The sequence below is a fragment of the Pelodiscus sinensis genome, chromosome 31 (assembly GCF_049634645.1).
Source record: "Pelodiscus sinensis isolate JC-2024 chromosome 31, ASM4963464v1, whole genome shotgun sequence".
NCBI classification, from domain to species: Eukaryota; Metazoa; Chordata; order Testudines; family Trionychidae; genus Pelodiscus; species Pelodiscus sinensis.
In genome coordinates, this window is record NC_134741.1 from 2373520 (window position 1) to 2399997 (window position 26478).

Genomic DNA, 26478 nt, shown 5'->3' on the forward strand with positions numbered 1-26478 from the left:
CAGCTGGCTGGCACGTGCTTTACTTGATGGACCATGGGCCTTCCTCTCCCCCATCTGTATGGACCTGATGTTTCAAACATCCATCTTTGGGTTCCTTTTCCTTTAGGTAGGAACATTCATCTCTTTCTTGTAAATTTTGATCCTCATGCACATATCCCAAATTTTCATGGGCTGCACACTGAAACGTGTCAGTGGTTTTCCAATGTTGGGTTTTCTTTATGTGCCTGGGAATGCCAATCAGTGGAATACATAATGATTTTTTTTGCTAGCTATATTCCCATAGATACCACTGGATAGATATTAATAGTTAGGCTAGGCAAGTGTGGGGAGTCTGAAGCCTGGAGGTTGGATGTGGCACCCAAGGTCATGCCCCCCCTCAAGCATTGGGGAGCCCACAGGAGAGCTCAAGCTCCCCTGCTGATCCACCACAGAACTGAAGTACACAGTGTATTAGTCTGGACCCATGTAGGCTTTGGTGTGCAAGAGGAATGTGAGGAGTGACTTTCTCCTTCTCAGGGCCCATGTCAGTGAGGTTGGGTTTTGTTGTTGTTTGGTTTTTTGCTTCTCGCTTTTGTGCAGCCCTGACTGATTTGTGTGTGTGGATCAGCAGCCTCCAGCCCTGAAGAGGTTCTCCACCCCTGCGCAGGGGCATACAGTTACTACATATGCTTGTAGAACCATTTGATCTTTGTTTAGGGTCCAGTTACATTTGTACCAATTTCCACCATGCCATTAATTGTGTCTCCCCCTCTGTAACATTTTCCAACAACAGTTTTCTTATTTCCAAAGGCAAATTTCCTTGCATACCTTCCCAGATTATTTGAATGATCAGTTGCTGGTTTATTTCCTGGGCCTTTGTACAGGCCAATGCTAGGGATGCGTTTTCTTATATCGATCCCATAGTTCCTGCTAATAGTAACACATCCTTTTCCCCCTGTGGTTGACATACTGGCAATATTCTAGAAAATAATTGTTGTCCCATATCTAATTTTGATAAGGATGCACTGCACTGACAGGCTTTCCCAACTCTTGTATTTCAGCTGTGCTTGTTTGCCAATATCTCTATGTAAGCGGCATCTAGTATTCCAACTCCTACTGCAGTTCCATACAAAATGGTTTCCAATACACTCCTTGGAGTTCTTTATAGGTTTGTCATAATACCATAATTCTAGCCATGCTGTCCACCCCTTATGGAATGTTTGTACGTATAGGGCACAGTGAGGTGTGATGCTGAGCATATTTAACCCAGTAAGGTCCAGCTCAGTTTGCTTTAGAGATCATATTGGTGATATAATGACTTGCTCTTTGTGATTCAGTTTTATCACGTGATGCAAATGGCTGTTGTCTTGACTTTTGCAAGGGCTTCCCCCCAGAGCCAGACTAAATCTTCTGGGAACCCTGGGATTGTAGATTTTGTGGAGCTCCTATACTCGGGGGTGGGAACAATATTGAGGGGCTCAGTATGTGGGAGGGAGCTTTATGAGAGGCAGCAATGAGGGTGGGACCAGCTTACTACATTTAAAAAGCAAAGATTTTTTAACAGCGTCTGGGACCCAGATAATCTTCATTCAAGAATATTAAAGGAACTGGCACATGAACTTGCAAGTCCATTAGCAAAAATTTTTAATAAATCTCTAAACTCAGGGGTTGTACCATTTGACTGGAGAATTGCTAATATAGTTCCTATTTTTAAGAAAGGGAAAAAAAGCGACCCCGGGTAACTATAGGCCTGTTAGTTTGACATCTGTAGTATGCAAGATCTTGGAAAAAATTTTGAAGGAGAAAGTTAGAGACATTGAGGCTAATGGCAATTGGGACAAATTACAACATGGTTTTACAAAAGGTAGATCATGCCAAACCAACTTGATATCCTTTTTTGAGAAAGTAACAGATTTTTTAGATAAAGGAAATGCAGTGGATCTAATCTACCTTGACTTTAGTAAGGCATTTGATACAGTACCACATGAGGAATTATTGGTTAAATTGGAAAAGATAGGGATTAATATGAAAGTTGAGAGGTGGATAAGCAGCTGGTTAAAGGGGAGACTACAGTGGGTTATATTGAAAGGTGAACTGTCAGGTTAGCGGAAGGTTACTAGTGGAGTGCCTCAGGGATCAGTTTTGGTTCCAATTTTATTTAATCTTTTTATCGCTGACCTTGGCACCAAAAGTGGAAGTGTCCTGATAAAATTTGCAGATGACACAAAGTTGGGAGCTATTGCCAATTCAGAAAAGGATCGGGATATCATACAGGAAGATCTGGATGATCTTGTAAATTGGAGTGTTAGTAATAGGATGAAATTTAATAGAGAGAAGTGTAAGGTTATGCATTTAGGGATTAATAACAAGAATTTTAGTTATAAGCTGGGGACACATCAGTTGGAAGTAACGGAGGAGGAGAAGGACCTTGGAGTTGATTATAGGATGACTATGAGCTGCCATTGTGACATGGCCGTGAAAAAGGCTAATACGGTCTTGGGATGTATTAGGCGAGGTATTTCCAGTAGAGATAAGGAGGTGTTAGTGCCATTATACAAGGTATTGGTGAGACCCCATTTGGAATACTGTGTGCAGTTCTGGTCTCCCATGTTTAAGAAGGATGAATTCAAACTGGAACAGGTACAAAGAAGGGCCACTAGGATGATCCAAGGAATGGAAAACCTGTGTTATGAAAGGAGACTCAAGGAGCATGGCTTGTTTACCTTAACCAAAAGAAGACTGAGGGGGGACATGATTGCACTCTTTAAATATATTAGAGGGATAAATACCGGGGGGGGGGGGGGGGGAGAAGTTACCAATGTGGACACAAGAACAAATGGATATAAACTGGCTACTAGGAAGTTTAGACTTGAGATTAGATGAAGGTTTCTAACCATTAGAGGAGTGAAGTTCTGGAACAGCTTTCCAAGGGAAGTAGTGGGGGCAAAAGATCTATCTGGTTTCAAGATTAAACTAGATGGGTTTATGAAGGGGATGGTTTGATGAGATAACATGATCTTGGTAACTAATTGACCTTTTATTATCAATGGGAAATAGGTCAATGGAGGGATGTTAGGAGTTATTATAGAGAACTTTCTGGGTGTCTGGCTGATGAGTCTTGCCCACATGATCAGGGTTTAGCTGATCACCATATTTGGGGTCGGGAAGGAATTTTCCTCCAGGGTAGATTGGCAGAGTCCCTGGAGGTTTTTTGCCTTCCTCTGTAGCATGGGGTATAGATCACAGCTGGAGGATCTCTGCATCTTGGGATCTTTGAAGTATTTGAAGGCTTCAATATCTGAGATATAGGTGAGAGGATTATTCTAGGAGGGGGTGGGTGAAATTCTGTGGCTTGTACTGTGCAGGGGGTCAGACTCGATGATCATAATGGTCCCTTCTGACCTTAAAGTCTATGAGTCTATGTGGTAAGAGCCTGGTGGCTGTTACTTATGCTGATGATCTGTCCCGAAAAATCTGATGGTCCCAATTCTTAATTTCCTGTCCTAGTGTTGTACTTAAAGTATTGCATGGGATTTTCTTTTGGGGGTGTGACGGACCCGGCGGGGTCCGCACTTGAACCCGCAGGGGAACCCCCCCCCCGGCGGCGGGAAAAGTGGCTGCCGCGGCTGCCGAGAGCACCGAGGCGGCGGCGCTGAGGACCGGGCGCCCCGCAGCGCCGACAGGAGCGGGGAGTGGGAGGCGGGGTCGAGCACGAGCGGCCAGGAAGCAGCCATCCCGAATGATGATCCAGCCGAGCACCCGGGAGCACGCCAGGACCGCCGCAAAGGAGGGGGCGCCGGAGGGGCGGAGCTTACCGCCCCGACGTCATCCCCCGGCGACTATAACAGCCGGGAGCGTCCTGGCAAGAGGGGGGGGGAGCGTAACGGTGGACGCCCTGGCGGCCAGAAGCACCAAACCCCCAGCCCTCGGGGCAACCCGGCGAGACGGACTCAGCAGCTAGCGGCTCGTCCTGGGACGCGCCCGACGACTCCGGCGGGGTGAGTGACCCTAAACTTGTTCCGCCAGCGGGACAAGCCAGCGGGGAGTGGAAGGAGCCCGAGGCGGGACCCTTTTGGCGCCCGTGGGCGGACGAGTTGAGGGCCGCAGCCCCGTCCGCCGTGGAGGGCGACAACAGGTTGCCGACCTCCGCTTAGGGCCTCGGGCTGGGACCCGGAGGTGAGGGAGGGCCTGGGTCCCTCACTCCCTTCCCCGCCGCAACCCTCTCCTACCCCGCCAAATCGAGGAGCTGGAAAGACTGACGAAGGGGCCGCTGAGCCCCCTCAGTCCCTTGGGGGGGGTCTGAGGGGTGATCGCCCCCGCAACCAGACACTGCTACTAAGACCCCGGGTGGGGCGACCAAAGAGTCCAATTCAGACGGTGGGTATGCTGGGCCCCCCCCTCCCTGGACTAGGGCCGGGATCGGCTGGGGGAAAATGGGGGCAAGGTGCTCGCACCCGGAAAACCCCGTCACACTGGTGGAGAATGTGGGCATAAACATTTTTTTCCACAGACGAGCAAGACCGGGAAAACCGGGCGATTTCCCCAGAGTACGGCATGGAGCCGGAAGGAACAATGGAACCCCGGCAATTCCTAGAATGGTTCGAGGGGAACCAACGTCAACAGAATCAGGTCCAGCAAGAGCGCCAGGCGCAGCTGGTCCAACAACTGACGAGTCAATTCCAGGAACAACAAAGACTACTGATTCAGGAGATGGCTGCCCAGCAGGACCAGTGGCGGCAGACAGCAGAGAAGAGGTGGGGAACCACCACGGGAGGACCAGGAGGAGCCGGGGAAGGATCCAATCTCCCCCTGCGACTTAGCAAGTTGGGTCCCCAGGACGACCCCGAAGCGTTCCTGACCACCTTCGAGGGGGTGGCGTCGGCAGCACGCTGGCTGCCGGAGCAGTGGGCCACCTTGCTGGCCCCCTATTTGAGCGGACCCGCCCAACTGGCGTATCGGAGCCTAGCAATTCCGGACGCCCTGAACTATGTGAAGGTGAGCGAAGCGATATTGGATCAAATAGGACACTCCCCAGAGACCTGTCGACAGAAGTTCCGGCAAGAAGGGTACAGGACCGGGGACAGACCACGAGCGGTGGCCCAGCGGTTGCGGGAGTGGGCAAATCGATGGCTAGAACCGGAACAAAAGACCTGGGTTCAAGTCACAGAAATGATAGTCTTGGAGCAGTTCCTACACATATTACCCCGGGACGGGCAGCGATGGGTCCGAAGAAACCAACCCGCAACCTTCCACGAGGCGGTGGCCCTGATGGAGGCACACCTGCTGGCCGAGCAAGAAGAAAGCGGGGGCCTGTGAGAGGTACTCCCCGGTCCAAAGGCGGGAGGACCCCGGCCCCTGGGGAAACCCGGAGGGCGGGAATACCCCCCCCGGGGTACGTCGAGGACGGGAGAATGTCCCTCGTTTAGCCCCGGTCTGGCCGCCCCAGCGGCCGGAGAGAGCCGAAGAGGGAGAGCCGGCAGAGCGGACCCCGAGGGAGGCACGACCAGGACCCCAGGGACCCTGCTTCCAGTGCGGGCAGGAGAGCCATTTTAAACGGGACTGCCCCATGATGGATTGCACGCTGAACCCGCCGGGACCGCGGCGAAGACGACCGGTACCAGTGACCGCGTCATCCGGGAGATGTTGATGGAAGGGCGGCCAGTTAAGGCCCTGGTCGACTCTGGGTCATCCGTGACCCTCATCAGGGCTGACCTCGTCTCCCAGAGCCAACCGGAAGGAGAACCCATCTGGATGCGTTGCGTCCATGGGGACATCCGCGCCTACCCCACCGCCCAAGTACACCTGACCTGCGGTGGCCAGGACTTACTATGGAAAGTAGGGAAAGCCAAGGACCTGCCCTACCCCCTCCTTATAGGACGAGACTGGCCTGGATTCGGGGCCCTGCTGCAGAGCCGGACCCCACTAACGCCCCAGGGACGAGCAGTGGAGTCCCGAAGCCAGGGGAAGGACAGGGAGCTCCACGGAGGGGCAATCTGTCTGGAGGTAGGGATGGAGCCAGACTTCCTGACGGAGCAGAGGATGGATCCCTCCCTGCAAAACGCCTGGGACCAAGCGACCGCGACCGGAGGGACGGAGCCAAGCCCGGACCGACCCGCCCAAGGCCCGCAATTCCAGGTATGGGAAGACAGACTTTACTGGGTCACGACGGAAAGGGAGGGGGGGAGGAGTGGAGGCAGCTGGTGGTCCCCACCCGATTTTGCCGGGAAGTATTAGAGCTGGGACACGCCAACCCCTGGGCGGGACACCTGGGGCGCGAGAAAACCTTGGACCGGGTGCTGCAACGGTTCTACTGGCCTGGGGTCTTCCGGGCCGTGCAGGACTTTAGCGCCTCCTGCCCCGAATGCCAGAAAACCGGCGTGGCCAGAGTGCCAAGGGCCCCCTTGGTACCCCTCCCGGTGGTGGCCATCCTGTTCGAACGGGTAGCCATGGACCTGGTCGGACCGTTAGAACCGTCGGGGAGGAGACACCACTTCATTATGGTGGTGATAGACTACGCCACCCTCTACCCGGAGGCAGTACCCCTCCAAAATACCAAGGCCCCTACCCTGGCCCAGGAACTCTTGCGGATCTTCTCGCGAGTCGGGCTCCCCCAGGCCATCCTTACTGACCAAGGCCTGAACGTGACATCGCGGGTCATTAAAGAGCTCTGTAGGATGCTGAAGATCAAACGGCTACAGACGTCGGTTTACCACCCCCAAACCGACAGCCTGGTGGAGCGGTGTAACCAAACACTTAAGGGCATGCTGCGCCGGTTCGTAAAGGACGACCCTCGGGGGTGGGACCTAATGCTCCCCAGCCTCCTATTTGCAGTACGGGAAGTCCCCCAGTCCTCCACAGGCTTCTCACCATTCAAGCTGCTGTACGGACGGCAAACCCGAGGGATCCTGGACCTCCTGAAGGAAGGCTGGGAACAGGCGCCGACCACCGGATGCGGAACGGTCCAGTATATCACCCAGCTACGGGAGAAGCTGAGCTGGCTGGGCGAGTACGCCCGACTGAATTTGGAAGAGAGCCAGAGGTGCCAAACAAGATACTATGACGCTCACGCCCGCCAGCGGAACTTCCAGCAGGGGGACCAGGTCATGCTACTCCTCCCCACAACCCAATCCAAACTGCTAGCACAGTGGCAGGGACCTTTTGAGATAGTAAGAAGGGTGGGGGAGGTCGACTACGAGGAAGCAGGCAAGGGACACAGCTCTTCCACATTAACTTGCTAAAGAAATGGGTACCCCGCGAGACCCTGTTGATAGCACCGGCCTCCCAGGGAGAAGATCTGGGGCCCCGAGTGGAGGAAGGAGAGGAGCAGCCAGGACCCTGGTGGGACCCCGAACTAACATGCCCACAACAGGAGCAGTTAAAAGAGGTCCTCCGGCGGCATCGGAAGACCCTCACGATGAGACTGGGCCGTACGACCATGGGTCTACACCAGATCATCACCGAGGAGGGCCGGAAGGTGCGCGAGCCCCTCCGACCCCTCCCCCGAAAGGTGTGGGACACGGTTAAACGGGAGTTGCAGCTAATGCAAAGCTGGGGGGTGATAGAGGAATCCGCCAGCGAGTAGCGCAGCCCGATCGTCCTGGTCCCTAAACCTGACGGGTCGACGCGGTTTTGCATAGGCTTTAGGAAAGTAAACACCGTATCCCGGTTTGATGCCTACCCAATGCCGAGAGTGGACGAGCTACTGGAGCGACTGGGGCAGGCCGTATACATAACAACATTGGACCTGTCTAAGGGGTACTGGCAAATCCCTCTCGACCCCCCGGCCCGGGAGAAGACAGCCTTCTCAACACCCTTTGGGCTGTTCCAATTTCAGACCATGCCTTTCGGACTCCATGGGGCAGCCGCGATCTTCCAGCGGACGATGGACTGAGTCCTGGCGCCCCACCAGGCGTACGCTGCCGCCTACATAGATGACATTGTCATCTACTGCCGGACGTGGAGGGATCATCTAAGCCACATTGAAGCGGTACTGACAACGCTGGGTAAGGCGGGCCTCACGGCCAACCCAAAAAAATGTCACTTTGCGCAACGGGAAGTCTCCTACCTGGGCTACATGATGGGGCGGGGCAAGCTGAAGCCAATTTACAGCAAAATACAAGCGCTGAAAGATTACCCGACCCCGACAACAAAAAAACAGATCCGCCAGTTCCTGGGGCTGGCGGGCTACTATAGGAGATTTGTACCGCAGTTCGCCTCCCTAGCTGCCCCCTTGACCGAACTGATAAAGAATGCAGAACCAACCAGGGTCCAGTGGAACCCACAGGCCGAACTCGCTTTCCAAACGTTAAAGGAAAGCTTGGCCTCAGCCCCGGTACTGAGGCAGCCAGACTTTGATAAACCTTTCATCCTCTATACAGATGCTTCGGAGGTGGGACTCGGAGCGGTGCTAGCCCAAGAGGAGCAGGGCGGAGATCAGCCGGTCCTATACCTAAGCTGAAAACTGTTACCAGCCGAACAGGCCTACGCCACGATCAAAAAAGAAGCACTTGTGGTGAAATGGACAGTCGACACACTACGGTATTACTTATGGGGGAATAAATATAAGTTGGTGACTGATCACGCACCCTTAGTTTGGTTAAATTCAATGAAAGAAACAAATGCGCATATAATGCGGTGGTACCTGGCTCTACAGCCATACTGCTTTAACGTGGTACACCGGCCAGGGATTACCCACCAAAACGCGGACTTCTTTTCCCGAATAGGGGAACAACCAAACCCGGGAACTCGCCTCTCTAAAGGGGGGAGGTGTGTGATGGACCCGGCGGGGTCCGCACTTGAACCCGCGGGGGAACCCCCCCCGTGGCGGGAAAAGCGGCCGCCGCGGCTGCTGAGAGCACCGAGGCGGCGGCGCTGAGGACCGAGCGCCCCGCAGCGCCGACAGGAGCGGGGAGCGGGAGGCGGGGCCAAGCACGAGCGGCCAGGAAGCAGCCGCCCCGGCCACCCCGAATGACGCTCCAGCCGAGCACCCGGGAGCACGCCAGGACCGCCGCAAAGGGAGGGCGCCGGGGGGGTGGAGCTTACCGCCCCGACGTCATCCCCCGGCGACTATAACAGCCGGGAGCATCCTGGCAAGGGGGGGGGAGCGCAACGGCGGGCACCCTGGCGGCCAGAAGCACCAAACCCCCAGCCCTCGGGGCAACCCGGCAAGACGGACTCGGCAGCTGGCGGCTCGCCCTGGGACGCGCCCGACGACTCCGGTGGGGTGAGTGACCCTAAACTTGTTCCGCCAGCGGGACAAGCCAGCGGGGAGTGGAAGGAGCCTGAGGCGGGACCCTTTTGGCGCCCGTGGGCGGACGAGTTGAGGGGACCGCAGCCCCGTCCGCCATGGAGGGCGACAATAGGTCGGCGACCTCCGCTTAGGGCCTTCGGCTGGGACCCGGAGGTGAGGGAGGGCCCGGGTCCCCCACTCTCTTCCCCCTTCCCTGCCGCAACTCTCTCCTATCCCGCCAAATCGAGGAGCTGGAAAGACTGACTAAGGGGCCGCTGAGCCCCCTCAGTCCCTTGGGGGGGGGCTGAGCGGTGATCGCCCCCGCAACCAGTCACTGCTACTAAGACCCCGGGTGGGGCAACCAAAGAGTCCAATTCAGACGGTGAGTACGCTGGGCCCCCCCCCTCCCTGGACTAGGGCCGGGATCGGCTGGGGCAAAAGGGGGGCGAGGTGCTCGCACCCGGAAAACCCCGTCACAGGGGGAAAAGCAAAATGTCACATTTATTGGTAGCACATATATAAATCAACAGTTATCATGTGCCTATGATGCATCACAATCACTACTTTCTCTAAAACCTTATTTAGTAATGTTAACTTCCATAAAATGAATATTAATGAACAATTATACCTGCCCCTAATTACTATTTATAGAATTTCCAATTGAATCAACCCTTTCTACTCAACAAACTTTCAGAATAAGCAAGTTTCAGAGATTACAATAAATTTAACTCTGAAGATATTTTATACAATGCCAATGAGGGTAAGCAAAAGATGCAACAAAGTAGAGTAGCTGCATACATATCTATTTTTCTAGGTTGCAAAAATGAAGGGAAAGAGTAATGCCTACTGTGGATGAACTCCTTCCCACCATTCCAGACCTCTCTTCATGGAGTATTACATCCCACTATAGAAAGGATGTGGATGCATTGGAGAGGGTCCACTGGAGGGCAACCAAAAAAATTAGAGGGCTGGAGCACATGGCCTGTGAGGAGAGGCTGAGGGATTTGGGTTTATTTAGTCTGCAGAAGACAAGAGTGAGGGAAGATTTGATAGCAGCCTTCAACTTCCTGAAAGGGGGTTCCAAAGAGGATGGAAAGAAGCTGTTCTTGGTGGTGACGAATGGCAGAACAAGGAGCAATGGTCTCAAGTTACAGTGAGAGAGGTTTAGGTTGGATATTAGGAAAAACCATTTCACTAGGAGGGTGGTGAAGTACTGGAATGGGTTACCTAGGGAGGTGGTGGAATCTCCATTCCTAGAGGCTTTTAAGTCTCGGCTTGACAAAACCCTGGCTGGGTTGATTTAGTTGAGATTGATCATGCTTTGGGCAGGGGGCTGGACTTGATGACCTCCTAAGGTCTCTTCCAACCCTAGGAGTCTATGATTTTACATATTCCAACAAATACAATGATATATAGAAAAGGTATAAAAGAATATTGGACATCTGAGGTGTCTGGTATTTTCTGATTTTTTTTACCCCAGCCAGGAGGCGAGAATGCCGGGTACGTGGCAACCCTACAAACACTCAGCACCCAGCCTCCCCTCCCCCCACTCCCGGCCCCCAACATCCCCAGCCCCTGTGCTTACCCGGTTCCACAAGGCTTCCAGCACAGAGTGGCTGCTGGCCAAAAGACCAAGGGGAAGCAATGCTTCCCCTGGGTCTTAGTGCTCAACCTGTTCCCATCCCTGCACTCACTCTTAATGGGGACATGCTGTTTAAGTCTTGGAGTCCTCTTTTTTTGCTTAACAATTGGTCTCCCCCACCCTTTTTTTTTCCTTCAGCAGAATTTTTTCCCAGTGGTTTTTTTGGGGGGGGTAAGGCGGCCAAAAATTGTTTTGCTTGGGGCAGCAAAAAACCTAGACTTGGCCCTGCTCCCAGCCTGCCTCTGCACCCTACCTCCCATGTATTCCTTGCAACCTCTCCCCGTTCTGCACCCCACCTCCCTTCCAGATCCTGCACCCCATCCCTATCCATTCAATGGCAGCCCTGTCCCACACACTGGCAGCCCCTCATTTTTGTCTCCACCGCAGAACCTAAGGGCATCCATGAAATTCACCAGAAAAGAAAATTTGGCCTAAGGGAAACCCTGAACTTCAGTCCTCCCTGTCCCTTTTCCTCACTCAGTGGAACACCAGAGGAATGAGGTGTCTCAGTTTGGTACCACCTCAGTGAGGCTTGGAAAGTTTTTTTGTTTCTCACTTGTGTGATCCCCAGCTGATTTTTCTGTGGCTCAGAGGACCCTGACCCAAAAAAGATTGCCTACCCTTGTCCATAAATAAAGAAAACATTGAAACCTTTTGTGTTGGACATGAATTCATATTTTATTTTATTTAAAATGAAGTTTGATAAATTAACATGAGAAAGTTAAAACTCTTAATCTGTTTAATAATTTAAATTAAACCATTCTGTCTAGCTGTAGCTCTAGCAAAATAGTGCAGGTGTAATTATGTAATTAAAAGTGAGTTTCCATTAGCAACTGGCAGTCCACAGAAAAGTTTACATTGTGCCAGACCAAAAAGTTTGAGACACTAAAATAGACGGTCCTGGCCTCTGCCCGTGAGAGATCACTGCAGCCTCCCTGCTGCTCCACAAGAGCTCAGGGTATGTCTACACTACAATGTTAGTTCGAACTAACGGACGTTAGTTCGAACTGACATTCATAGCCGCTACACTAGCGCTCCGCTAGTTCGAATTTGAATCGAACTAGCGGAGCGCTTAGTTCGAACTAGGAAAACCTCATTTTACGAGGATTAAGCCTAGTTCAAACTAGCTAGTTCGAATTAAGGGGTGTGTAGCCCCTTAATTTGAACTAGTGGGAGGCTAGCCCTCCCCAGGTTTCCCTGGTGGCCACTCTGGCCAACACCAGGGAAACTATGCCCCCCTCCTGGCCCCGGACCCCTTAAAGGGGCACGGGCTGGCTACGGTGCCCGTGCCAGGTGCAAGCCTGCCAGCACCCAGCCAGCAGACCCTGCAGCTGGCACGGCACAGAGCCACCCACCCGATGTCCCCCAGCCCACCCCCTCTTCCCGGGACCAGGCTGGTGGCTCCCGGGAGCTTGCCCTGGACCGCAAGAGGCGGGCACCTTCCTGGGCTAGTGCGGACATCGTAGACCTCGTCCACGATCTCCGCACTAGGCACAGGAAAGTGGCCGTCTAGGGCAGGAGAGCTGCCAGCCTGGCCACCAAGGAGCAGGTGTGCATGAAAATCAAGGGGGTCCACTGAGACCCCCGACCCTGAGCCCTGAGCTTACAATGGCCGTCCTGGGTCAGACCAAAGGTCCATCTAGCCCAGTAGCCTGTCTGCCGACAGCGGCCAACCCTAGGGACCCTGGAGGGGATGGACCGAAGACAGTGACCAAGCCATTTGTCTCGTGCCATCCCTCTCCAGCCTTCCACAAACTTTGGGCAGGGACACCACTCCTACCCCCTGGCTAAGACTACTCCATGGACCCAACCTCCATGACTTGATCTCACTTCCCTTTAAACTCTGTTCTAGTTGTAGCCTTCACAGCCTCCTGCAGCAAGGAGTTCCACAGGTTAACTATTTGCTTTGTGAAGAACAACTTTCTCTTACTAGTTTGACGCCTGCTACCCATTCCTTTCCTTTGGTGTCCTCTAGTCCTTCTTTATGGGAACTCATGAAGAACTTTTCTGAATGCACCCTCTCCACCCAACCCCTGCTTTTAGAGACCTCTATCCTGTCCCCGCTCCATCTCCTCTTTTCTAAGCTGAACAGTCCCAGTCTCTGTAGCCTCTCTTCATCTGGGACCTGTTCCCAACCCCTGATCATGTTAGTTGCCCTCCCCTCTCCCAGCCTTTCTCTTCCCCTCTCCCACCTCCTTTTCCCAGTCTCCCCCAGTTTTGTTCAATAAAGACAGAGTCAATGTTGGAAGAAACGTTATCTTTATTTTGTACATCAATAAGAAGGGGGGCTAGAGAAGGATAAGTGGAAGGAGGTGAGGGAGGAATGGGGTACGAGCCCCCGATGGGGAGGACTGGGCTGGCTCTGCGGGCTTCTGGGGGTGGAAGCTCTCCCGCAGCCTCCCAATTGCCCCCTCTCCCCAGATGGCAGCCTGCGGCAAGTGCAGCCGGGCTGATGGCCGAGTGGTGTGATGTGCCCAGTGTGGGTACTCCGGGCAATCCAAGCCAGGACCGCTTTGCAAGCGGGGCACCCCTTAGAACTGTCTGTCCGGGGTGGGGGTCGGGACCCTTTAAGCGCAGCCCTCGGCTAGCCTGAGACAGCATCTCCACGCTCTAAGTCCTCCTCTGATGCCCTGCCGGCACTGCTTCCGGCCATCCTTAAGCCCTGTTCAGGGTCCACTCAATGTGGACTTGCTAGTTCGAATTAGCAAAACGCTAATTCGAACTAGTTTTTAGTTCTAGACGCGTTAGTTCGAATTAACTAATTCGGACTAAGTTAGTTCGAATTTACGTTGTAGTATAGACGTACCCTCAGAGAGAGATCGGATCTGTTACCACAGCGATGAAATCACCGAATCACTGGTGTGGATGATGGATAGACTCTTTGTCAATCTTCCTCATCCAAGCAGTGGATGATTTAAATGGCATGGTAAGGTGCCACCTGAAAACACTGGCATGTACGCAGAAAGGCAGGATGTATTGTTTCTCTATAGAGGGGGTTGTTATGACTTGTGTCTTTGGGTGAACACGCCCTTTGTGAGCTCTGTGGAGAGGTGAGATGTTTTGACTTTCAGTTTCAAGGGATTTGTTCTTCTGTCTTTGAGCTGTACATTGCCTAGACCTGAATGGCGTTTGCTGTGACAACGCATTTCTGAGCTATTCTGACACACACAGTGAAACCTGTGCTGAAGACTCTACTTCCAGTGAGAGAAAATGCTGCTGTCAGAAGTAAATTCAAAGTCTCAACAATTTTCTTCAGAAATCACCTCTACCAGGCAGTAAAGATGTTAACTAAGGAATAACTTACTAGTCGAGTAGTTGATGCAATTTCCATCGACTTACTTGACAGGCACTTTCACGTTCCTCCTTTGAAAGGTACAAGAGCCCCTGCTGGAATGCAGAACTCTGTGTGCTGCCTGGGGCTAGCAGGAAATCCGTGGTTCTTGTGCATTTCAAAGCGGAAGCACCCATGTGGAGCCTGGAGTCAGTGGGACTTCCCACTGATTCCAGGCCGCATGCGGCATGCCATCTTTGAAATCTACAAGAGTCCTCAGCGGGAGTCCCCAGCTCTTGTGCATTTCACAGTGGAAGTGCCCTCTGGAGCCTGGGGTCAGTGGGGGACTCCCCAGCTGACCCTAGGCTCTGTGCTGTTCTACTGCTTTGAAATGCCACATAGAGCCTGGGATCAGCTGGGGAGCTGACCTGGGGCTCTGTGTGCTTTGAAATGCTGCACTGGAGCCTGGGATCAGTCCCCAGCTGATCCTGGGTTCCGTCTAAATTCTATGCAGAGCCTGGGGTCAGCTAGGGACTAATCCTGGGCTCCACGTAGCATTTCCTCAGAACCCAGGGTCAGCTGGGGACTCCCCAGCTGATCCCGGGCTCTGCTCGGTTTTTCAAAGCGGCAGCACTGCACAATGTATCCTGGGTACAGGCTCCATGCAGCACTGCTGCTTTGAAGTACCCTTTCCCCCGCCCCTCCTTTGCTGCCTCTATCTGACATTTGCTTATCGGATAGTTAACTAGTCCTTAACATCTTTACCAGGTAGTGGGGCTTTTACTGATTGGTCCCTTTATATTTTTGAAGGGTGACTAAATGTTAACTCGATCTTGTTGGGTAATAGCAACAGATTGGTTTGGGCCCAATCCTAGCTTAAAATGAAATTGGATTGGGCCATTTTTAAGAAGGTTGGGAAGTGGTCTTATTTGGTAATTAGTAGTTTTAAGTTTTATTTACATAACATAGGCATTGCCGTGATGGAATTCACATGTGCATTTCTCATATAAAATAGCCCAGCCCCATTGATATCTATGGGAAATGTACTTTTCAAGATGTGGTGATGAGGGTTAGTGACATGGTCTTCTTCACCTGTAATTGTCATAGTTAGTTCAGTATTGTCACTCTGGCTTGTGGAAATGGAGAACACTTGATAGTTTTGCAGTAACGTCAAAAAATGCAGTTGCAGTCCATTCATTAGGGATGTAAATTTTCCCTAATTTATTGCCACTGGCTCCCAACCCCCTTCACACCCTACAGAGAGAGGCTGATCTTGACACTGGAGCAGTCCCTGCCTGCAGGGTCCCAGGCCCCCCCCCACACAGACTGCTCCAGACGAGCAACCCCTGCGTGCAGCAGGCCCTCCGTGAGGCTGAAGTAGCCCCCTGCCCACAGCAGATGAGCTGCTGCTTCTGCCCCTTCTGATTACCAGTTATTAGAACCAGTAAGCATCTGTTAAGAGGACTAAGGAAGTTATCCAGTGAAATTATGGGATAGTTCTGGATGACTCCCAGGGTCTGAATCAAAGGGGGCTGCATCTACACTGCAAAGTATTAGGACTGTGAATCTCATCTTGAATCAAGGTTAGACACCTAGTTGCTGCAGTGTCCTGAGACCCTAGGTTTGGGGCCTTGGTTAATGCAATTGCCGTATAGTTGCATGGGGGTCTCCTACAGTGCCCAAATCCATCCCTATTGGTAGAGGACGGTGGGAGAAGTTCTTAGAGGGGGTCACCTGACAGCCTGTACTTCCAGTCCTGTGTCCATCTTGACCCTGGAAGTACTACCCCCCAGGTGTGGGATTTACTGTATCATGTGAGCAGGATGTAAGAGGGCAGGGGCGTGGCTAGCAGTATTGGGGGCGTGGCTAATGTGTTCCTATTTTTGTGTCTGAAATATGGTCACCGTATGGTCCCACCAGTACCAGAGACAGCATGAATCTGAACTACTCAGTCCCAACTCCTGCAGTCCCAGGAGCTAAGCCTCTTATCAACTAATCGAATAGTCAATGGTAATTCCATTGAGTTAGCTTACCAACTGCAATTTAACATCCCTAACCTTTAAAAGCACAGTGAGGAAGCTGCCTTGTACTCCCTCCCTGGTACATTTTGCCCTGAGAGAGGAAATAAAACTCCTTCTCTGGCCCCACCTCTGCTTTGCATCCTTGGCAGGTGGTTCACCCCTGGGTAACTGTTACCCCTTTGTCCCTTCCTGTGTAGGAACAAAACCCCCACACGGGGGCTGGCAGTGTCTCCAACTGAACCAAACCCCAGCTCCTCCCCCACCCTGCATAGCGCCTGGCAGTGTCTCCCCCCTTAGCCAAACCCCAGCTCCTGCTCCTCGCCCCTGCACAGGGAGTGGAAGTGTCTCTCCCTCAGTCAGACTCCAGCTCTTCCCCTCCATCCCTGGATCAGGATCTGGTGGCTTCTCCCTCCCGAGGTGAACCCCAGCTCCTGACTCACCCACCTAATTTTTTTCCCCTTCCAGTCCCTCTTCTGCCTTACCCTAAAGTTATTTGACCCCCATCCTGGTCAGATAATTTCTGCCCCCTGCTCACTTTGCCCATCCCACCACTGTAATGTGCCCCTGAACCTTTTTTTAATGCTTGTAAAGCTAGAAGTGGCCTCTGAATCCAAGAGTGTGCAGCAGCTCTTACTGAGCATGCTCAGTACACCCTAAGTAGTGCATTCTGACAAGCAGCTGCTTCTGTCGCTATAGTTTGCAAGACACAACACTAGAATCTCACCTAGTACATGCTATTTCTGACTCATAAGAGCCAGAACTCTACCACACAGCATAGATCTGGCCTTAATGCAACACAGTTATCCATTTATTAATTAGTAACATGGGATTTAAAAAAATCATTACGGTCAGAGTTTTAGATATTGGCAACACTCCAAAAAATTCTGTTAAAAGAATCTTTTTCTTTCTACCGTAAGCCATTAACACAAGGGTGGGCAGTCATTTTTAATGGGGGGGCCACTCCAAGAATTTGATAAGTGGTTGAAGGCCACACTCTTCTGTGCTATTTCTGGAGGAGGTGTGGGGGTCTGGGATGGAAGTTGGTTGCAGAAGGGAGCTTGGAGTAAGGGATTGGGGTGAGGGATCTGGGAAGGAGTGTGAGTGAAGTAGGGGACCGTGACCTGGGGCAGGAGAGCAGGAGTGGTGCAGAGATCTGGGCTGTGACTAGGAACAGAGGTGGTTTGTACCCCCCCCCCCAATGCTTTATGAAATAGACCTATGGACATGAATGTATAGAACTCAAAGATGCTTTGAGCAAATTATTTCATGTAACCCGTCAATCTTCATGTCATGATCCACTGGTTTTGTTTGTCTTATTTTGGGGGGTATGTGTCTCTCTTGTGTGTGAAATTGGACATGTGGAGTGGGGAATACTTCATGTTTTTTGAAATGTGTAAATGGAAAGCCATCAAGTGGGGCCTCAGAGTCTGGACAATCATATGCAAATACCTTTTCTCCTTAAGGCTCAGCAGTGGTTGGTGAGGAGCAGCCAGGTGACTCCCCATGCCATAAGGCAGGGGTCTCCAATCTTTTTAAGCACAAAATCGCTTTTTGAATGTAAATGCAATCCAGGATCTACCTCAAACCCAGACACCCTTGTCCTGCCTTCTTTGTGCCCCTTCTCTGAGACCCTGCCCCTGCTCACTCTGTCCTCCTTCCCTCCCCCATTCTCAGTCACTTTCACCAGCCTGGAGCAGAGGGTTGAGTTGCAGGCTCTGGTCTTGAGTTAAGGGATTTGAAGTGTGAGAGAGGCCCTGAGCTGAGCTTGGGGCAAGCAGTTGGGTTGCAAGAGGGGGTTCTTGGTGCAGGCTCTGTGAGAGCGTTTGAATGAAGGAGTGCTCCAGCTGGGCACTGCTTATCTCTGCTCCTGGGTGGTGGTGCAATAGGGATAAAGCAGGTTCACTCCTGTCCTGACCTTGCACCCTCCCAAAAGCAGCCAGCAAACTCTCCCCTGCCCAAGTCTTGATGTGCCCTCTCTCTGCTTGTGGAGACAGAATACAAAGCAGGAGAAGGGAGCACCTTGGCCTCAGCACCCCTCTTCTCCCTCCCATGCCCCGCACAGAAAGCAGGAGGCTCCTTAGGGGCCAGCTCCAAGGCAAATGGCAGCAGATGCACAGCAGTGGGGAGAAGGGACAGCTGAAGTGCCAGCACTTGATAGCCTCCTGGCCAAACCAGTCAGGATCCCTTGTCAGAGGCTCTAAGATCTACTAGTAGATCCTGATCTACTGGTTGGTGACCTCTGCTCTATAGGGACATCATGCAGGAGAGCTAGAACATAACGGCCATACTGGGTCAGACCAAAGATCCATCCAGCCTAGTATTCTGTCTGCCAACAGTGGCCAATGCCAGGTGCCCCAGAGGGAGTGAATCAAGCAATCTCTCTCCTGCCATCCATCTCCATCCTCTGACAAACAAAGTCTAGGGACACCATTCCTTACCCATCTTTCTTAATAGCCATTAATGGACTTAACCTCCATGAATTTATCTAGTTCTCTTTTAAACCCTGTTATAGTCCTAGCCTTCATATGAGACTATGAGACTGTGGCATCGCTGGGTAAGGATTCCTGTGCCCTCAGCTAGCAAAGCCCTGGGGCCGGCATTTCTGCATTGGGTCAGGTTCTTCCTTGGTCAGTTCAATGAGAGGGGAGTGGGGCCCACAGCCCCCATGTGAGAGACACTTTTTAACTGCATGCTCTCTTTTGGGGAGCAGGGGAGTCAGACATATAAGGGAGAATGGTAATTCATCCCCAGCTTTCAGGAGCCAGAAGCAGGGAACTGTTCTGACGACATTATTTCTCCTTCACACACTGTTCACCTGTCTTGGGACTGGCTCTAGCCGTGAGAAGGGCTCCAGCTTCCTCAGACTTGGAAATAGCCCAGAGTTTAACCCCAGAGCTGTGTGTGCGTCAGCAAGTCTCTCAGAGCCCACAGATCATTAAAACTCCCAGTGAGGGCATGACAACACGCTCTATCACCAAAGGGTGGGGCGTCATTGGGCCCTGCATCCCCATCTGCAGCCAGGCATGACTCTCAGCCAGCAGGTAGAACAAAAGGTTTATTAATTCACAGGAACACAGCATCAAACAGACTTGTTAGCACAGTGACCAGGAGCAATCAGCACAATCCATCTTGGGGAGAAGAGAGCGCAGAGCCAAGGGCCCTGCCCCCCATCTGTGCCCCCCACAGAGACCCAGAGGAGCCAGCCACAGCCCCACTAGTCGCAATGAAGGAGGCCAGAGGAACAGAAACCCACCCTGACCCTGCTCAGAAAGGCCTCATTCTGTGTGTTTCCTGCCCCCAAGCCAGAGGGTATGTCTGCATTGCATTCCTCTTTCGAGAGAGGAATGCAAATGCAGACAAACAAAATTGCAAATGAAGCTCAGATTTGAGTTTCCCGTGCTTCATTTGCATAATGGTGGCTGGCCACTTTTCTGAAATAGCGTATTTTGAGAAAAAAATTGGGTTATTTAAAAAAGAAACCCTTCCTTAGAAATAATCCTTAAAAAATGAAGGAGGAATGCAATGTAGACGTACCCAGAAATACTCACTTCCACCCTGCACAGCTCGTCCCTGGCTGCAGCCAGCCCCATCTCAAGCATTTGTCCAGCTTCCTGGGCAAAAGCTGTCACCTGGTCACACACCCTTCCCAGACTCGGATTGCCATGAGCCTGGGCGATTGTGAACCTGCTGGCCTGGGCATCCTCAGGAATTTGGGTGAGTCACCTGCAAATTTTCATCCCCATCTAGATAGTGGTGTAGTACCGAGAGAAACTGAGGCACACAAAGGGGTTATGACGGCAATAGAAATTGCATGCAACATCAAAAAGTGAACAGAATGAATACAATCCAGACTGTCTCATCCCCCACTATATTCTGCCCCAGAAGTCTGCTGCTCTTAAGATGTCCTCTGTTGGATTAATTGAGTTCAGGGAATGTTCCTTGTGACACATACTTTTCCCAGACTCAATGGGCCTTCACCTTGCCTGATCTCAACCCTTGCAGGACTCCCCATTCCCAGACTTGACCTGATTGCCCGGCTGGAACGAGGGGAAGAGCCTTGGGTCCCAGATCTCCAGCCTGCCAAAGAAATGGAAGTCCTGAAAGGCACCCGCATAGGTGAAGAGTCAGGGAAACTGACACACAAACCTTCTGGTGAGTGCAGGAGAAAGCTGGGACTCTCAAAAATGAGCTGTGAGTGCCCTCACTTCCGCCCCCATATTCCACTCCCAGTTAGGGCTGCAGGTTTTATCCTGGCAAATACCTGTCACAACTCCCCAGCCACCCTGTTAGCTATCAGGAGTTTCCTCTCTCTGTTTCCTTTCTGGGAGTATTTGGGTGGGATGTGGAGGCAGAATCCAATGTCTCAGTCTCCTGAACTATGATTGTGTTGTGCTTTCTGTCTTTGCCATTCTCTCTCTTCCAGAAGGTGCTAGGACAGTGGGGGAGAACAATGAGGAAAATCTACAGCAGGAAGGTTCTGGAACCATAGTATCACAGGGAACATTTTTGGAAGGAGCTGAAGGGGATTTTCCCCAGTGTGTAGAACAGGGGGAAGCCTGGGAAAATCAACACAAGGCAGAGAAGAAGCTGGAGAACAATTCAAGCAGGAAAGCAGAGGAATCCATTGAATGTAGGGGAGGATCCCAGGATCCCAAGGAAACTTCAGCCCAGCAGTCAATTTGCAATGAAAAGAAACCCTGTGAATGCTCAGACTGTGAGAAAAGATTGAGTGAGAAATCAGGCCGTATTCTGCCACAGAGAGGGCACACAGAAGAAAGGCTGTGCAAGTGCCTGGAGTGTGGAAAAAGTTTGATTGAACTGTCATCCTGTATTGAACATGAGATTATCCATCAAGGAGAGAAATCCCATAATTGCCTTGAGCGTGGGAAAAGCTTCACTTTGAGATCACACCTTAGTAGACATCAGCAAACCCACACCAGAAAGAGGCCATATAGATGTTTGGAATGTAGGAAAAGCTTCAGTCAGAGTTCACACCTTATTATCCATCAGGGAGTGCACATAGGAGAGAGACCATATAAATGCCATGAATGTGGGAAAGTTTTCATTATGCGTTCAGCTTTTACTGTCCGTGAGAGAGCCCACACAGGAGAGAGACCATATAAATGCCATGAGTGTGGGAAAGGTTTCACTCAGCAATCAGCCCTTACTGTCCATGAGAGAACCCACACTGGAGAAAGACCATATAAATGCCATGAATGTGGGAAAGATTTTACTATGCGTTCGGCCCTTACTGTCCATGAGAGAGCCCACACAGGAGAGAGACCATATAAATGTCATGAATGTGGGAAAGGTTTCATTCAGCAATCAGCCCTTACTGTCCATGAGAGAGCCCACACTGGAGAGAGGCCATATAAATGTCATGAGTGTGGGAGAGGTTTCATTCAGCAATCAGCCCTTACTGTCCATGAGAGAACCCACACTGGAGAAAGACCATATAAATGCCATGAATGTGGGAAAGGTTTCACTCAGCGATCAGCGCTCACTAGTCATGAGAGAACCCACACTGGAGAGAGACCATACAAATGCCACGAGTGTGGGAAAGACTTTACTATGCGTTCAGCCCTTACTCTCCATGAGAGAGCCCACACAGGAGAGAGACCATATAAATGCCATGAATGTGGGAAAAGTTTCACTCGACTACCAGACCTTACTGTCCATGAGAGAACCCACACTGGAGAGAGACCATATAAATGCCCTGAGTGTGGGAAAAGTTTCAGTCGTCGATCAGCCCTTACTCTCCATGAGAGAACCCACACAGGAGAGAGACCATATAAGTGCTTTGACTGTGGGAAAAGCTTTGATCGCACCTCATATCTTACTAGGCATCAGAGAATCCACATGTCTCCTGCATCAGCAAATCCCTCAGGGAAGACCCTAGGGATGTTAAATATCAGTTAATTGACTAGTTGAGTAACCTCATGAATTTTTATTGCTTAGTTGATTATTTTATATCCCTGGGCGTGGGGCTGGCAGTCAGTTTGACTCACTCCCAAGGAGCCCCCTTCCAGTCTGTGCTGCTGCCTCTGTATCAGAGGCAGCAGTATAAGGTGCCAGGCATTAAAAGGTTTAAAAACCGGCTCCCCTCGTGGCCTAGCAGCCTGTCACCCAGTGCTGTTGCCTCTGTAGTCTAAATGTAGCCTATCAATGTTTTATTAGAAAAAGTACATAAATTGCACTCTGCAATTTGCATACCTTTTCCCAGGAGTTTTGTCAGAAGAGGCTTTTCCAAAATTTAGCTCTTCTATATTGGGCCAAATTTTGGAAAAACCTCCTCTTTTGGGAGAGCCCTTCCTTGTGGAAGGAGAAAGACAGGGCTTCCAAAAGAGCGCATCTGCTCTTCCAACAAAAACGTCTGACAAAAATGTCAGAAGAGCAGATGCATTCCCTAGATGCGGCAGAATTTTTCTGGGATACATCCAGTATCCCAGAAAAACTCCGGAGTCTACATCAGTGTTTCTCAATCTTTAAAAAATTTTTTTAATAAAGTTCCCCTTTAAAAAAAAAGTACTGCCTTTTTTTTTAAATAAGTATAAATACCTGGAGTACCGATAGTTTGCAGACACACACAATATTTTTCTACCATTGCATCACATTTATTTAAACAACTTCATAGCTGGGTGGGCAATGAAATGTTTGGGTATAAAAAGTACAAAAATAATAAAGTGCTGTATAACTTAAAACAAAATTCAGTTTTCTCCAAATTTCAGTTGTGTTGACATACCCCCCAGATATCTCTCAAGTACCCTTGAGGGTACTCATACCACTGGTTGAGAAACAGTGGTCTAGATGTAGCCATAAAGAGGCAGCATTACAGGGTGACAGTAGCCCTTGTCTGGGGTGGGTCTGAGTTTGCAGACCTGACGCAGGCTGAAACTGAGCTGGACTGTCTTCCTGCGTAGCTCCTAATATATTTTAAATGCAAAACTGTAGCAGTGGTTAGTCCTGGACCCATTGCAAGCCAGGACTGAGCCAGGTTGCTGTCCAGCCTGCTAAAAAAATTACTGGTGGGACGGGAGAGAGAAATGCATGTAGTTTAGAGTATTAACCTATAAGCTTTGCTTATTGGTTAATTGACTGTGCTATTACATCTCTAGAGAAAACCGCTCAGATTTCATTAGCTGGTGTGTAAAACACTTCTGTTAGAGCCCGGGCACCAGAGATTGCTCCAAACACAAGGGAAATGCTTTCCATGGCCTACCTGATTTCCATACACAGATGAATGGCATTCAGCTTCCAGGAATGCATCTGCCCAGCTCTCAGGTAAGGGGCTTGCAGCACCCAACATTGAACTGGTCCCACTGGCTCTGCATGGTCTGTGTAACCCCAGTCACTCCTTCTGCTGGCGTCTGAGCCGACGGGTCACAAGGGAGAGAAGGAAGAGACTTCTCAAGATGATCCCTGTGCCTGCCTCAGGTTCCCCCCTCCCTTCCCATCCAAGCTGGGATCCACCTGCCATGGACATTGGAGGGATGTCTACACTGCGCAGTAATTTTGGAGTAAGCTATTCTGGAAGAGATTTTTCCAGAATAGCTTATTTTGAAATAGCATGTCTACACACAAAATGCACATTGAAATAGTGCTTTGCTATTTCAAAATAGAGTGTCCATACTGATTGGATGCTGAATTGCATTTAAGGCCACTCAGAACCAGTTTAGGCAGGATATCAGGTCAGTAGTTACTTTGTGTGGCTGCTTCTTGAGATTATCTGAGGTTGGTGCTTAAAGGGACACTCCAGGACAGCCATTTCTCAGGTTTGCTTGCTTGCTTGCCTACCTCTCTGAAGGACCCGAAAGCATTTTCTCTATGTGCTCAGGTTGCCCTGCTTTTGGACAACACAGCACTCTTTGTTATGGGGCCGGAGTTGCCCCTGGACAGTCTTCAGCTCTTGTAGCTTTTGCTGCAAGTTATGCAGCACTTTCTGCATGAAGCCTCCCAGGCTCTGCAGAAACTTGACCCCCAGCCCTTGTGGGAAATCCTCTTAGGAACTGTGCAGGCACAGCTCCTGCATCTGCATCCCGCCTGCTCTCCCCTGGACACTGTGCCCTGACACATCTGGCATCTGGACACCAGTGCAGACTGGTGGGACCACATTGTTTTGGAGCACTCGGGAGAAGAGCAATGGCTCCAGAACATTAGAAGGAAGAAGGACACCTTCCTGATGCTCTATGAGTGGCTCAACCCTGTCCTGAGGTAATGGGACATGTACATGAAGCCTGCAATCCCCATCCAGAAGTGTGTTGCCATCCACCTATGGAAGCTCTCCACGCCGGACAGCAACTAATCCATAGGGAGGCAGTTTGGCATGAGAAGATTGATCATCAGGGCCCTGGGCATGCAGGTATGGCATTCTTGGGCTATTGTCCCAGGAGGGGGATTGAAGGAATTAATGGGCTTCCCTGGGAAATGGGTTTGATAGTGGGGGGTAGCAAGCCCCCTCCTCAGGAGGTTTTGTTCAGTCCCACCCTCACAAAGCCCTGCCAGAGGTTGGGTTGATTTGAGGGTGTTGCTTCTGGTCGGGGGAGGGTCATAGGGGGGAGACTAGGAGGAGGGGCTAGGGAAACTTTCAGGCACCCTGGCACCCCTGTGATTCTGTCTCATGCAGGTTGTCAGAGCAATCAACACCATCTTGCTGCGCAGTCATCCGCCTTGCAGATGTGGATGCCATCATTATTGGATCTGCTGACATGGGATTCCTCAATTGCAGGGGAGGGAGGGGCTATCAACAGGACCCACATCCCCATCCATGCCCCAGATCACCAGGCATCTCTGTACATCAACCGAAAGGGATATTTTTCAGTGGTCCTGCAGGCTGTGATGGATCACCAGGGACAGTTCACCGACATCTATATCGGGTGGCTGGGGAACGCGCACAGCACATGTCTGTTTAGAAACTGTAGCATGTTCCATAAGCTGCATGCCGGAACTTTTTTCTCCAACTGCACCATCAGGGTCGGGGATGTGGACGAACCCGTCTGCTTGGTCAGCAGTGTGACCTATCCTCTGCAGCCTTGGCTCATGAAGCCCTACACCAGCCACCTCAACCCTGCCAGAGAACTTTATAATGCCAAGTTGAGAAGGGCCCGCATGCTTGTGAAGGGTGCCTTTGGCCTTTTGAAGGTGCACTTCAGATGCCTCCTTACCTGTCTGGACCTCAGGGAGCATAGCATTTCACATGTGGTGACTGTGTATTGTTTGAGAGATAGAGGGAGACATTCCTGACAGGGTGCAAAGCGGAGGCTGACCGCATAGGCAGGGAGTATGGGCAATCATGCATGGCTGCCATTTGGCAGGCCTTTTGGGGCCGTGCGCATCCAGGAGACACTCAGGAAGAGCTTCTCCCTGGAGGACAAGTGACACTCTCCCTTGGGCTACCCCAACTGGGGGCTTCTCCTTCACCCCCTCACTGTCATCCCTCTACTAACCACTCCCTTCCTTCCCTTCTTAATGAAAAAATAAAGGACACATTTGTTTTTGAACAACTAAAACCTTTGTTTTGAATGTGGGGCCAAAGAAGCTGGGGAAAGAACCTAGGAGAGAAGGTGTAAGAATGGGGGTAGTGAGAACCCGATGCGCAGCAAGAAAAGCAATTATGGTAGGCGACCAGATTGGCTTACTGGAGACATCCTTGGTGAGCTTAAACACAAAAAGGAAGCTTACAAGAGGTGGAAACTTGGACAGATGACTAGAGAAGAGTATAAATATATTACTCAAGAATGCAGGGGAGTTATGAGGAAGGCGAAAGCACAATTGGAATTGCAGCTAGCAAGGGATGTGAAGGATAACAAGAAAGGTTTCTACAAGCATATTAGCAATAAGAGGGTGATGAGAGTGGGGCCCTTACTGGATGAGGGAAGTAACCTAGTGATAAATGATGTGGGAAAAGCTGAAGTACTCAATGCTTTCTTTGCCTCTGTCTTCACAGACAAGGTCAGCTCCCAGACAAATGCACTAGGCAACGCAATATGGGAAAGAGGTGGACAGCCCTTGGTGGAGAAACAAGAAGTTAGGAATTGTCTAGAAAAGCTAAACATACACAAATCCATGGACCTGGATTTAATGCATCCGAGGGTACTGAGGGAGTTGGCAAATGTCATTGAGGAGCCTTTGACCATTATCTTTGAAAACTTGTGGCGATCAGGAGAGATCCCGGATGATTGAAAAGAGGCAAATGTAATGATTATCATTAAAAAAGGGAAGAAGAACAATTCAGGGAACTACAGACCCGTCAGCCTTACTTCAGTCCCTGGAAAAATCATGGAGGGGATCCTCAAGGAATCTATTCTGAAGCACTTGGAAGAGGGGAAAGTGATCAGGA

General features: G+C 51.0%; 2 protein-coding genes across 3 annotated transcripts in view; both read left to right on the plus strand.

Moving 5' to 3' along the window:
- The window catches only part of LOC112543496 (uncharacterized), a 48813-nt gene extending 23165 nt beyond the window's left edge, over positions 1 to 25648 (plus strand). The window contains exons 8-9 of the mRNA XM_075912466.1: positions 20145 to 20294; positions 20566 to 25648. Of these exons, the coding sequence (XP_075768581.1) occupies positions 20145 to 20294; positions 20566 to 22061 (1646 nt within the window). The 3' untranslated portion in view covers positions 22062 to 25648. The remainder of the gene's footprint in view (positions 1 to 20144; positions 20295 to 20565) is intronic.
- LOC106731348 (uncharacterized) lies at positions 2780 to 9104 on the plus strand. Of its 2 annotated transcripts, XM_075913221.1 has the most exons (3): positions 2780 to 3977; positions 4490 to 6114; positions 6811 to 9104. In XM_075913221.1, exon 2 carries the CDS (start codon positions 4534 to 4536, stop codon positions 5293 to 5295), a length of 762 nt encoding a protein of 253 aa, XP_075769336.1. In that variant the 5' UTR covers positions 2780 to 3977; positions 4490 to 4533; the 3' UTR covers positions 5296 to 6114; positions 6811 to 9104. The 2 variants fall into 2 exon arrangements, with proteins under 2 accessions (XP_075769336.1, XP_075769335.1); XM_075913220.1 differs by having other exon boundaries at positions 2780 to 6114.
- Positions 25649 to 26478: the final 830 nt, after the last annotated feature.